We start from the raw sequence: 13,097 nt of genomic DNA on the forward strand, positions 1-13,097 counted from the left end.
GGAGTGGCTGGCTTGACTAATTGCTTCTTTGGTAGAAAATCTGTGTTTGAGAAAATATAGAAATTTTATAAGATGTTTTGAGTCCAACTGTTGTTAATTTTACAAGTCTTTCCAGTGAGTGAAAAAGTTAAAAAATATATATATATATATTCAGGGTTTTCACTAGCACTTGTTTAATTTCTATGTCAGACTTAAATAAATAAATAAATGAAAAGCACACATTTTTTCCAGTTCTGGGGCATAAGATCAAAGGACACTAAACCAACTGGGGGGAGGGAACCTGTCTCAGTACAGAAGGTATGAAAGTGTTCAGAGCAGCTGCGTGGAGAAGATTGTGAACTAGAACGACTTGTGGTTGACTTTAATATTTTCTTTTAACTTTTAAACCTGATGCTAGGTTAGGCATAGAAAAAACATAAAGCTGGTATTAAGCCTGGAACAGTGAGTGCCCTAGAGGCTCTTAAATAATTATTAAGCAGATTTTAGTGATAGTAATCATCCTGTTCTAGGTATATAGATAGAATTTGGCAGTCAGTGCAGAACAATGCTCTAGACATCAGCATGGCAGTGTGGTAATTATTTTGCTGGATTGCTAATTAGAAACTATGCAAATGTAAATGCAATCTCTGTCTGTGTTTGCACTTCGTTACATACATGAAACAATGTGTAAATGAATTCTCTCTTGTGTCAGAGTTCATATGTCTGAAGTAAACTGGGGAATGCCTTGCTTTGTAGAGCAAATGGAATAATGACCATCCTTGAAAAGTGGAACTGTTGCACAGTGGCATACACAGTGTGAAAAGATGCCCAGCATGAGATGTTGCTGAAGATATTTCACCTTCACATTTGAATCTTTGTGTTTGACAGTTACTGTAACTTTCTCCATAGCTGCTTCGCTGTATATTATTTTCTTCTGCCACTAGCACTGTAAAGTGATATTCATCTAAAAATCCTCTTTTCTTCCTCTATGTGCATAGTTTTTAATGAATTTTAAAGTCTCATAAATTCAAATAATGTCAAAAAGTTGAAAGTTCTTGATCATAAACTGATGGCACACAGATTGCGTTTGGTTTCATATGCAGATGTAATTTATGCACCTACACGTTGTTAATCTCATCGGGAATCCTTGTCTTGCTTAAGTAACATACGTGTGATGGCAAGGATAAAGCTATTATATAATTTATATACAGCCTCTGTATTGAATGTTTTGTTGTGTATACAGTATAGCTGTTCATTGCTGATATCAATTTCATCTGCAGATTACAAATATATTTTGAGATATGCAAAGCTCAATTTTTCTTTCTTAAAATGAAGATTGATAAGAGGAGAGTTTTTATCTTCTATTTTTAGGGGGGTTATGTAAAGTATCTGTCATGGATTTTTCATTTTTAAATGCAAATAACAGGTAGTATGATGAGCATTTAAAGTTGACATTAAAATGAAAATGCATAAAATTTTCCTGAAAAACTGATCAGACAGGTCATTAGTCAAGGTTATAATGACTGGTAGAACATTTTAAGATGCTTTAAATCTCATTTAAGATGTTTAAATAAAAAGTAGCTAGTAATAGTTTTTAAAATGATAACTGCTCTTGTATCCTTCTACTAGTTGTTAAGAGTTTGAAATTCACATTTCCTAATTTTTAAGAGGTCTGAGATTTTTCCCCTTTTTTACAGCTGTATGAGCAATCCTCAAACCCAGTAACATCTGACAAACTGAGATTTAATCCATTTTACCTTTCATTTATGATAGGTTGGAAACATCCAAGCAATCAGTTATCAAGCTCAGCCCATGTCTGCTAAGCCCCAAAGCCACGGTGCTTTGATTCTTTAAGGCCCAGACTGGAATGGAGAAACCATGAAACAGACTGTATGCCAAAGAGCGTCAAGTTCCCACACTGCAAAATTAAAGAGAAAACATGGGGATGGCTTTAGGCCTCAGCTGATCTTTTCCTTTTAATCTTGGATAGTCCTCATTAAATTAGAAAAGTAAAATATTTGGGGACAAAAGAATGATTTTTTTAATTAAAGGTAGATTTAAATTTGAATGAGAAAAGTGCCTTGTCATATAGGTTTTGTTATATGTATTTTGCTGCGGTTTGCCAACTTTGCAGGTTTTAATTTTGCAGCAGGAAGGCAGCGGTGGGAATTTTGGACCATCAAAGCAACCCTCAGGATAACTGGTTTACAATTCTGCCAACTCTTACACCTACTCGCTCAGAGATTAGCTCATTCTGCTGTAAGGACTCTTGCAACCATTGCTCCTTCCTGTTCCGAGGGCAGGATGTATTTTTTCGACACTGGCAAGTACCTGAGATTATAAGAAAAAAACAGAAGAGCTTCCTTCTTTCACCTTCCCTTTTCTCTTTCCCTCTTCCTCCTCACAGTGCCTGCCACTGAGTTCACTTCAGCACCGCTGCTCTGATAATAAAGCAACTCAACAGAAATGTGGCGTTCACCTTGATGTGTTGTTTGGCCCTTATTTGGCGCTCTCATCGCAGTTCTGGTCTCTGCTTTTTTAGGTCCTGCCAATGTGGGGAAGGGTGCACTGAATTAACAAAATGAATTCCTTACAGAGACAAGACTTTTTTTTTTTTCCTTTAATTAGCTACTTAAGGGAAGTATTAGGATTCATCTCAGTTAGCTGAAGTTCATCAGGACTATGGCATCCTTGTCAACACCAGGATTTTAATGTGTTGTAAATAGCCCTTAACGTGTTGTAACAACTGCAGAAGCACAGGGCCAAATATTGCAGCCTCTTCACGACTGGGTCCGGCTGCTTCTGAATTCTCACCAGCCCCTGGCAGCTACCCTGCGCCCAGTGCGGGCTGTAAAGGCCCGTTCAGATTAAACGATCCTCCGCTGAGGAGGGCAGAGCTGACAGGTATCCCTGTGTGCCACGTGAGCAGCTGGAGAGGGCAAGTGAACCCATAAGCCGGGGAAGCGGGCCAGGTTTGCCCAAGCTTCGTGCGGCCACCCCTGCTGCCGGTGCCACGAGGCAAGCTGGCTGGGCAGGGGTGGCTGACGCAGGAGGCTGCCCGCTGCGGGGGGGTTCGAGTTGCTCCGGCCGCGGGAGATTTGGGTCGCTCCGCCTTGCATCTGAGCCCTTCTGCAGGCACGCTGTCGGTCCACAGGGTTCACACAGCTTTCTGCACCTGTATCTCCTCCGAGTAAATGCTTGTGTTAATACAGCGTTGGGTTTCTAAGCATGATAATATTCTGATGCTTTTAGAAATGCTTGCAGTAAAATGCAAAACACTTTGTTCCTGGTGTTTGAGCTATATGGGATTCAACAGTCAGAAAATGCAGAAGTAAAGGTTTCCACATGAAGCATCTCAGCACCCGTTTCACTCACTGCGTGAATCTAAGCAGCAATGGAAAATACAGGATTTTGAACTTCTATCAGTGTTTTCCTTAAACTCTGTCTCCAGGGGAAAAAAATGTAAAGGTTCTGTTTTCAGTAATACTTCCCAATATAAACTGATCGAGTTAATGTACTTTAATTGCAGAATATTTTGTCACTGCAGTTTTCTTCTCTGCTAGTGGTATAGATGATCGATGCAAGAAAAAGGTAATTAAAGTTATACCTTTCTTTGCCTGCGTTGAAAAACATGCAAAGTGATTCTTTTAAATTATTTTTCACATATTTTCAGATGGCGTGAGATGGGGCAGAGTGGGTGTTTTAAAAAGCAGCAAGAAAAACTGTTGTTGTCTGAAGCTGTTGTCCTGGAGGTATATTTAGGATGACTCAAGAATAAGGTCTGTGAGTTTCCTTGCCTTAAACTGAAGAAAAAAAATGTTGACATTTTGCTTCTAGCTGTTTTGGTTAAATATTTGAATATAAAAACCCAGCCTTTCAAGCAAAGTAGAAAATTTGATTTTTAGAAATTTTGATAAAATAGTCCAGTCTCACCATCTACTGTGGTGTAATTCTGCTGATTCTTCAATTATCCACAGAGGAAACAGGGTATATAAGATAAAAAGTGAAAATGAAATTTCTTTTCCTTTTAGAGCAGAAATCTTGGGTCTTCATCAAGAAGCCAAAAAGAAGAAAGGCCTTTTTATAGAGATACAGATGCATATGCAAATATGTGCAAAGACAAATATTAGTGTTTGGACATTTTGCTTAAGCTTAATGAACTTTTAACAACCCTGTCATGTATATTGTCCCAGTGGCTTAAAAGTAGCTCTCCTAAATGACTGTTTCTCCATTCTTTGTATGTGTTGTCACTCTCTAGGGAAAAATAGTTGTCATTAAGTACTGGTGAGTAACTGCTGGTCTTTTTCAGACTTACCAAAGTGACTTGTTCAGCAGGACAAGCTCATCTTAGTATTTCTGCTTTCCTTGCTGAAATTCCTAAATCTTTATTTTTTTTATACCTGACCATAACAAATCAGTACTTTAAAATACTTATTTGTTAAATTTCTAATACATATAAAAATATTCTTGTTTGTTTATGCTGACATATTGATGTTTCTAAAAAAATTTTAAGTTTTTTTAACATTACATTTTATTTGTGTTGTGTGTAATGTATGTGACCGAAATCCATGAGGTTATTTCTCTCTCTGCGGATCAAAAATAGAGAATATAAAGTTGGTGAAAATTCTGCTTTGTTTTTTCATTAAAAATCTACCACAACATTACCTTATCAAACTCGAACTATTAGAATCTATTTAATCAACTTTTATGGTAGGAAGTGTATAAAATAACAAGCRTATTTTACTGTACAAAATCTCTTCACTCATGCTGCTTAAAGGACAGTTAAATTATATATTTAAAAGAACGAAGAATTAAGTTATATTTCCACAAGCAGATGTCTGCTGGGAGAGCTGTATTAGGCAATGACGTGAAGAAGCTTGATACTTCACAAAAAAACCCCAAGAGCTGTTCCTTTGCTGCAAATGGCATAATAAAAGCAAAATTCTGCTCGTTTGGATGCGTGTGATGGTGATGAAGGGGTGACTTTCCAAAGGAAGTACAAAGAGTGGTTTTGCCAATATGCCACCATGTAGAAAAGAGTGTTTCCTCATGCTTTCTATACTCCTCCTTCTCTGCTAGTTGCATGCATAGCTTAGGCACATGAATTGCAATATTGCACAGTTATTGCAAAATCCTTGAAATGTCTTGCTACAAGAGAATGGATTTAATACAATCAATATCCCCCTAGTACCACCTAAGCCGGCTGCTCACAGTCAGCTGGAGGCTGTAGCTGGGTTCACCCTGTACTGCAGCTTGCGGACTTCTTTGAGTTAGATGCATGCTTTTTCAAAATTATTTGTATTTCACAGTTGGTCACCTCTTTTTTTTCTGCATTGTACCCATGTTGTCTTGTTTTACTTGATACATATAAAATAAATAACTACATGCATGTGTGTGTGTATATATATATATGTACACATACATACGCATACACACACACATGTTTTATATTCTCTCTGTTTTGCTTTTTGGTGGTGTGCGCCTACCTCAGATAACCAAGAGCTGGCTCCATGACTTGTAACACTGCTATAACAGTTATGTATTTATGAAGCAAACACGTTCTGCTCTGCATTAAATCTGTCCCTGTTGAATTCCCCCTCTGCTAGCAGGAAGCAATAGCTGGTAGTTAAGAGTTGGTGGGAAGAGTGGCTGGACGCTAACTCCTGGTGGCAGGATAGGGGCCAGCCATCACGTGGGCACATCAGAGCACAGACATTCAAAATTCACAAGGAATTATTTGCAACCATTATAAAAGGTTCCCAAATTAGAAGGAGAGAGTTTCAAAGTCTCTGCCGGATGGGCCCCTACCTTAGAGGTTTGCGTTGATCGTTGGCATATTTAATCTCGCCTCTGCACACGGTGGAGCGTATGACCAAATTACTTTTTCGTTCTTGTTCCACTTTTTCCCCTCTAGTAAGCACTTAGTGAGACGTGTCCTGTCTTAAATGAGAGTGTATCTGTCACAGAGTTGTTATCATCTGCTTCTAGATGTGTGCTGTTTCAGAAAACTGTTTACCAGAAGTTGTGAATGTTAGAATAGGTCTTACAATGAACTAGTAGTCAAAATCTATACATTTCTATAGTTTTATGAGAAATAAAGAGGGTGCCATATCAGAAATACGTTAGGTGTTTCCATTGGTTAAATTACTTTCTCTTATCCTGGTGAAACTTAATAACATTCCAGTGGTAACGAAATGTCTCCTTTGTAAAATTCCAGATTGGACAATATCTTCAGTATTGTGACTTTAAATCTGAAATAACACTAAATCAAAGTTAAGTGAATATTAGATCAGATAATATTATTTGCTGAAGTTATTTTTGAATAATTGTGGAATTTGTAATTTTCAGCTTGTACTGGGTTTTCAGAGGATTGTACTATTAGGGAATCTATAATATAATTATGAAGAGTATGGTACATAAAGTCTGAAATTATTTGCCTTAAAATCTGTCATATAAGGCTAATTTAATGAGACAAAGGACAGAGGGAAATGACAACATTATATAAATTTTATGTTATTTAGCAAGTTATTTTTGGTGCATCTATGAGATTTCAAAAGACCAAAGGGAAGCTATGTTTCAGTTTAACTTACATAAGCAATTCAAAGTGAACTATTCACATGTGCTCCGCAACATTTCAGAATAACCCAGTTATTCCTTTAATTGAAAAAAACAGACTGTATTGTTTTGTAAGATAGCCACCAATACAGTATCTGTAGTTGTAAAATGTATTAGTTTGGAAAGTGACTGGCACAGGTTCAGTAGTATGGTGTTAAATGTGACTTAGCGTGATAATTAGAATAGGTAGCTGCCTGGTAAGGTTATTACAAAGGTGTAGCTCTCAATGACGTTTTTAGTAGGTAGGCCCATGTTAATACCCATACCTCATTTACAGTCAAAGTTGGAAATCTCTCCTCAGGTCTCAGCAAAGATTTAATAATACAGTAGTGCGGCAAGAGCTTGGGAAGCATTATGATTCATAATTAAAACTATGCACCGCTTGTCAAACATATGACCAAAGTACCTTTTAAGATGCCTTATTCCCTTGGTCCACTCGTTTGCTCGCTCTGTTCAGTAACCCACAGTGGTGCTCTCAGTTATCGCTACCAATCTTGACATTTTTCTGTGTTCAGGATTCTTGAAACTGTTCTGCACTGAGATACATCTATATGTATAAAGACATGTCTGGAATAGTTACATTTCATTGGGGGAAACGTATCAGGAGATGCAGGAGGTGTATGAGATTTTCTGGCTGTGTACCCAACATATGTTTGCCTAGTTATTATTTCTTTTATCTGTATTTCTTTGTTTAGGATTGCAGCCTGACGTACAAGTGGTTGGGAATTTCTAATAGGAACTCTTTTTTTTCTGAAATAGGAGAGAGAATTCAGTTAAGGAGATAAACACACAATCTTTCTGGTTATCTAATGCTGCATGCTTTCAAAATACTTAATTATTTTTCTGATTTTCCTAATTAATTTAATTTTTTCTCTGTAAACTATGATGATTGTGAATTTAAACACATGAATTTTTTGTAGTAGTGATGTGAAATATGCAGATAATTCTTTTAATGATGACATGGCAATTGTTTGTGTACTTAAGCTTAGATTTTGATGATCAATCTTTTACATCCTCTCAAGAGATAAACATTGTATCTCATGTGTTAGATGTATTTCTAGGCAAAGGGGAAATGAGTTTGATAGCCAGTCTACATTTTTGATTGCTTGTTGCTTTTTGGTAAATCTTACAGCTTAGTTTACAGGGTTAATTCTTTGATGTGTATTTTTTCCTGTGTGTTCATGTAATTTATCAGCTATCATGAAACTTTATAAGTAGTTTATTCTATCACTTTCCTGTAAAGAAGTAATCTGGGAGAAAATAGTAAAGATGGTTAGATACATTTTTTTCCAATGAAGTTAGTAGCACATGTATATAAAAGATGTCTTTTTAATGTTTTCTCTTTTTTTGTTAGAAATTGTCATTGTCAGCCTTTTTTCAATAATAACAAATGATGTATAGATAAAGACGATATTTGAGCTGCGGCTGAATACAGAAAGATATTAAATATCTTGTCTTCATTGTTTAAAGTAAGTCTGCCTAACTGGGTTGGTAAAGAGCTAGCAAAGGGTTGTTCTGTTTTTGAGTTGCTTGTGTTTGTGTGCAGCAGCGAGTAAATCAGTGCAAAAGAAGCTGTATATAAAACTATGTTAAATATGTATGTACATCTCATTAACCTCAGAGGAGGAAGGAAGAAGTTTGGCTTTTAGAATTGTGGTGGTGACCTGTCTCGTTAGCTGCTTCATTCACTCTGCGTTTGAGTCTGCCCTGTAAACGTGCGTGTGAGCCATTTTGTTGCATTCTCCAGGACTGCTTACAGGAGAGAAATTATTTAGTCTTAATGTGGAAAGGGGATCTGGTACTAGGTTTGAAAAGCAGAAATACAACACTAGAGCAAGCTGAACAGAACTTAATCTTAAAACCTATGAGAAGGATTTATTTTAGTTATGTTTTTTTTTAGTTCTGCTGAGAGAATTACTGGAAAACGATTCCAGGCTTTAACTGTGAACAAATGGTTCCAACATCCTCTAGTTTTATTAAGCTTATAAATATTAGAGAAGTCACCTAAAACCACTGCTTTAAGACAAAGTCTGTCGAAGAAAGGATCATTTTATAGGCGCCTTGCATTGTATAGGAAGGGGGGATAAAACTCTGACAGAATAGCAGCCTCCACACTTGGGAAAGAGAGAGATGAGCAGTTTGCAGAGCTATAGTCCTGCTTTCAAATGCTGCAGCCAAGAAGTCTTGATATTTCCCGAGTTGCACCAGTACAGTCAGAGAGTTTTAGGATAAATCCTGTTACATTCCATTCTTTCAGTTTAGTTTTCTAAATAACTGCCACCTGGAAACTTTCAGAGGTGTTTTGGAAAATGATCACTAATATCTGAAAGCCACATTCCAAGCTCAAATCTTGGTCTCTCAGGCCATAGTTCGAAGTGGAGCTCAGCTCATGCTACGGCTGCTGCTTCTTATCAACACCACCTCTTTTCCCAGAAGCCACTCAAAGGACTGTTTGCTACCAGAARGAAATGGAGCTCAAGGTTTTATTAGTTCCAATTGCCCTTTTTCTTTCTTCTTTCTTTACACACACAGTTATTGAATGAAGTTCACCCTTCCAGTGAGATTTCTGTGAAGCAGCAGCAGAAACACAATTCCACTTCCCATGCTGATGTGTTTGGGGGCAGCAGGCTATTTGCTAAGAGCAGAGTTAGTAAAAAGACTTCTGGCCTCTTTTTGGTCCAGCTACATCTGTGCGAATTATGGGTAGTTTCACAGAGGAATAAGCACAAGACTACTACTCATCCCCCGCTGCTCCCGTGGGGGAGCACTGGCTCCATCACTTCTCATATCAAATTCTGTTTGTTGTTTGTATTACCATGTTGAATGCTGCATTGTCTTGTTCTAACAGCATTTTTCAAAAACGTATTAAAGTACTCTGTGCATCAGTAATGCACAATAATACCTATTCCGAAGAGTCCCCTGACTGCATAAATTATTATAGATGGCAAGAAACTACTGTGGGATTAGCTGTTGACTGCAGATCCCATGCCGATGCTTTTCTTTCTGCAGTTCCGTGTAATTTAACATGTCAATAGCGTTGCTGGTAAAACACGATAAAATTTTATATGGCAGTATTACTCATAATGTACTGCATATTTATGTGTGAATGGTATTACTCCTAAATATAAACAGATTTTTCAAGACAGATTTCAGTAAATGACTTTCTGAAATCTTGCTTTTTCATATATATTTCAGTAATGACTTCTTTTTCTTGCAGACAAAATTGAAGAAGCACAAAAACAACTTAATGGAACAGAAGACCAACAGAGAGGTAATAAACAAAAACAAAACGAAATAGAGAAAACACACTGTGATTCTACAGGCTGATCCAAAGCCTTCCTTCAACAGTGAAAAGACTTCACTGGGCTGGGCATCGGATGTGGCCCAGGGAATGTATATCTGCAGATCAGGTGCTGTGATCTGTAACATCCCAGTTTTGCTGAGACACAAATGCTTTATTTTAACCACTTGAGTAGCTGCACTGACCTTGATGAGACTGCTGAAGCAGTAGCGCTAGAGATGTGCCTAAGTTATTGTCTGTACGAACAGTTTGGTTCATAATATGATTTAGCTAATCATTAATAACCATGTTTGGTCTATGACAAGCAATAAGTGATGATTTCTAGCAGATGCTGAAAGAAGATTTATCTTTCAGGTTATTTTAAGAAACAGGTGACCTGTGCCAGATTAAGTCTGTGTGCTAGAGCTTAGAAAGCTAGTGGAAAGTCATTGTATTTCAAGGCTGGCTGACCACTGTAGTACCATATTTCAGTTCTTTGTCTTGTTCTGGGCAGACGTTCACCTCTCTCTGGATAGCAAATTGTCCTTCTGACCTGTGACAGGCCTGTGAACAGCACTGTAAATTGTGGATGCTCTCTCCTGGAACCAGAGTTTATTATCTTTTGATATAATGAATTTCAAAACATTTTGAAAATTATAGAACYCAAGAAATAACCTACTGTATCTCACCAGTAGGAGGCAATAGGACATACTGTTTATGAACGGCACATTGGGCTGGCTACTTTATGCAGTCTGTTCCCCTTATGCTCTCCACAGGCATTGGATTAGGGATGTCTGCCTAGTTCCTTTAGTATCTAGATGTTTATGGGCTTGGTGTCTGTGAATTTGCCTAATCCTTTTCTTAACCTGCAAATACTGCCTGCCTCCATCATTCTGTGGCAGCAACTTGCAGAAGCTCACTACCAATCACATAAAAATGTGCATTCATTTATCTTTTTTCCTGATTTCCTACTAGTTTCAAGGTTTCAGGGTTTACAGGTGTCCCCCAGCTCAAACACTGTGCAATGTGTTAAATAACAGTTCTATATTCACCTTGTCCACCACCTTCATGTTTTTATAAACCTTGTCCAGATCTGCCCTTGGCTTTCTTTTCTCCAGACTGAAGAGTCCCAGCCTTTTAGTCTCTCTTTATATAGCAGATACTCCACCCTCTTAATCATTTCAGTTACCCTTCTCAGTGCCTTGTTGAACTCCTTTATGTCCTCCTTCAGATGCAGAGACCAGAATTGCAGACAATAGTCAAGATATAGGCATGTCAGGGTTTTCTGTAGTGGCAAGATGATGCACTCTATCTTGTTCTCATTGCTCTGCTTGATGATATTCAGAGTTTTTTGGCTATTTTGGCCACCACTGCAAACTGATTTGATGGTCTCAGAGAACTGCCACTGATGACTGAGAGGTCTCTTTCCTGAGTTCCAGGTTCCCAGTTCAGCACCATATAAGCGTGGCTTAGATTTCCTGTTTTATTGTGGTATTTACTTACTTACTTATCACCTCTGATGAAAAGAAAAAATTTGCAAACATTGTGAAGAGGCTGAGTGGCCCAGGCTACCAATGTTTGTCAAGCACAGTCAGTCAGTAGGTGAAGAGACAGCAGAACTCAGGTGTTCCTGGTGCATAGCCCTATTCAAGTAGGCTGTAGGCTTTTGCTGTGAAAAAAAAACCCACTCATGATATGCTTGGTTTTTGACGAGAAGATTTGATACAAGCTGCCCCTTATGGGCACCAGGATTATGATGTTTTCTTATGTATTTGTAAAAGGTGAAGGAGAAGAAAATAAGTGATCAAGTGGTAGAAGCAGTGCTTCAGACGTTTACAGAGACTTTTCAACAAACCAGACCTCCTACTAAATAGAGTTTTGACACATTTTTGTTTAGTGGGACATAGGTAAGTGGATATTGTCATCCAAACATAAATGCTTGATGTGTAAAGCATTACTGACTGCTCTTGTTGTTGATCTTGCAGAGGTAATATTGCTCTGGATTTTTTTCTGTGATGGACATGCTCAGACTGAAGGTTAACTAACCTCTGTTTCCAGGAGTTTGTTCTCAGCTATGCCCCAGTAACATGTTCATGATCCTGCACAAATGAACAGAACTACTCTAGTGTAAACTTATGATGTACTCTGAAAAGTATGAGATTGCAAATTTTTGAGTGATGGTAGCACTCAGCTTTGAAAATTTTTGTTGTCAAAAAGATCGTAGCTTAATTTTTGACTTCTAATCTAAATTCATATGGCTGGCAGTTGAAAAACAAATGTTTACATATAAATTTGGTGTAGAAATAATGGAGATAATTAGGCTTTTCTTTTTCAGTGAGAAATGTCCTTTGCCATTTTTTAGTTTTGTTTCTTAAATGTCTGAACAGATAGCATTCTTGGTAATATGAAGTAAAGAAAATGATTTATTTGAAGCTTTAGAGTCTAAAGGCCTCTGAAAGATGGAAAATATATGTATTCAGCTAAACAAGTAAATAAAATTGTGGACATATTCACATAAATTATTTTAAAGCAAATCCAATGTATAAAGATTCACCTGAAGTATGGTTATACACTTTACCTCTTTATTCATTTCTTTTGTCTTTCAGTTCATATAGATCACTTCAGATTTATTTTCCATCTGAAATGAATAGGGAATGTAATTCCGTGGAATTTATTACAAGTTAACCACTATTCCGTCAGTACTGGAACTGTCAGTGGTATAGCATACTTGTCGGGAGGAATTTTTCAGAAGTTTACTCACAGTGGGTTTTCTTCTGACTAGTGTGCACTCATCAGTGACAACTTTATACATGTGTGGAATTGTGAGTAACCTTAGTTGACTGCAAAAAGATGTATTTAACATACCTTATTTTTGCTGTGAGTAGTAGTATTCCAATTAAGTGCAAATTGAAATAGGTCCCTGTTAAACACAGAGGAGACAGTACATGAGCAGACATAGTTTTCAAATTTGGTGAATTCAGTTATTTAGTATAAAGTTGCAACTGGAAGACAAATTTTTTTTGAGAGAGGGGAGTGATAGTCCACAAATACATTCAGAGTGTGGACATACAAATGCCCTGTCACATGAGACTGGAAACGTTTTCCCCAGGGGCCATGGTCACTTCTGCCCTCCTTCCTGCTCAGTGAGTATGTGAGGTGGAGAATTCTTGGCATCGTTTCATTTTCTCTCAACCACCCAGCTGCTGCTATGAATTTTCAGTAC

At 37.5% G+C, this 13,097-nt stretch overlaps 1 protein-coding gene across 11 annotated transcripts in view; it reads left to right on the forward strand.

Annotated features, from left to right (window-relative positions):
• The window catches only part of HIVEP1 (human immunodeficiency virus type I enhancer binding protein 1), a 150,805-nt gene that overhangs the window by 66,111 nt on the left and 71,597 nt on the right, over positions 1 to 13,097 (forward strand). For 10 of the 11 annotated variants that reach the window (XM_026064254.1, XM_026064253.1, XM_026064255.1 and 7 more), the window contains exon 3: positions 9,812 to 9,865. The exons of the other annotated variant lie outside the window; for it this stretch is intronic. In XM_026064254.1, the coding sequence (XP_025920039.1) occupies positions 9,812 to 9,865 (54 nt within the window). The remainder of the gene's footprint in view (positions 1 to 9,811; positions 9,866 to 13,097) is intronic. 11 annotated transcript variants of the gene reach the window in all.

The sequence above is a fragment of the Apteryx rowi genome, unplaced genomic scaffold (genome assembly GCF_003343035.1).
Source record: "Apteryx rowi isolate R43461 unplaced genomic scaffold, aptRow1 scaffold_212, whole genome shotgun sequence".
NCBI classification, from domain to species: Eukaryota; Metazoa; Chordata; class Aves; order Apterygiformes; family Apterygidae; genus Apteryx; species Apteryx rowi.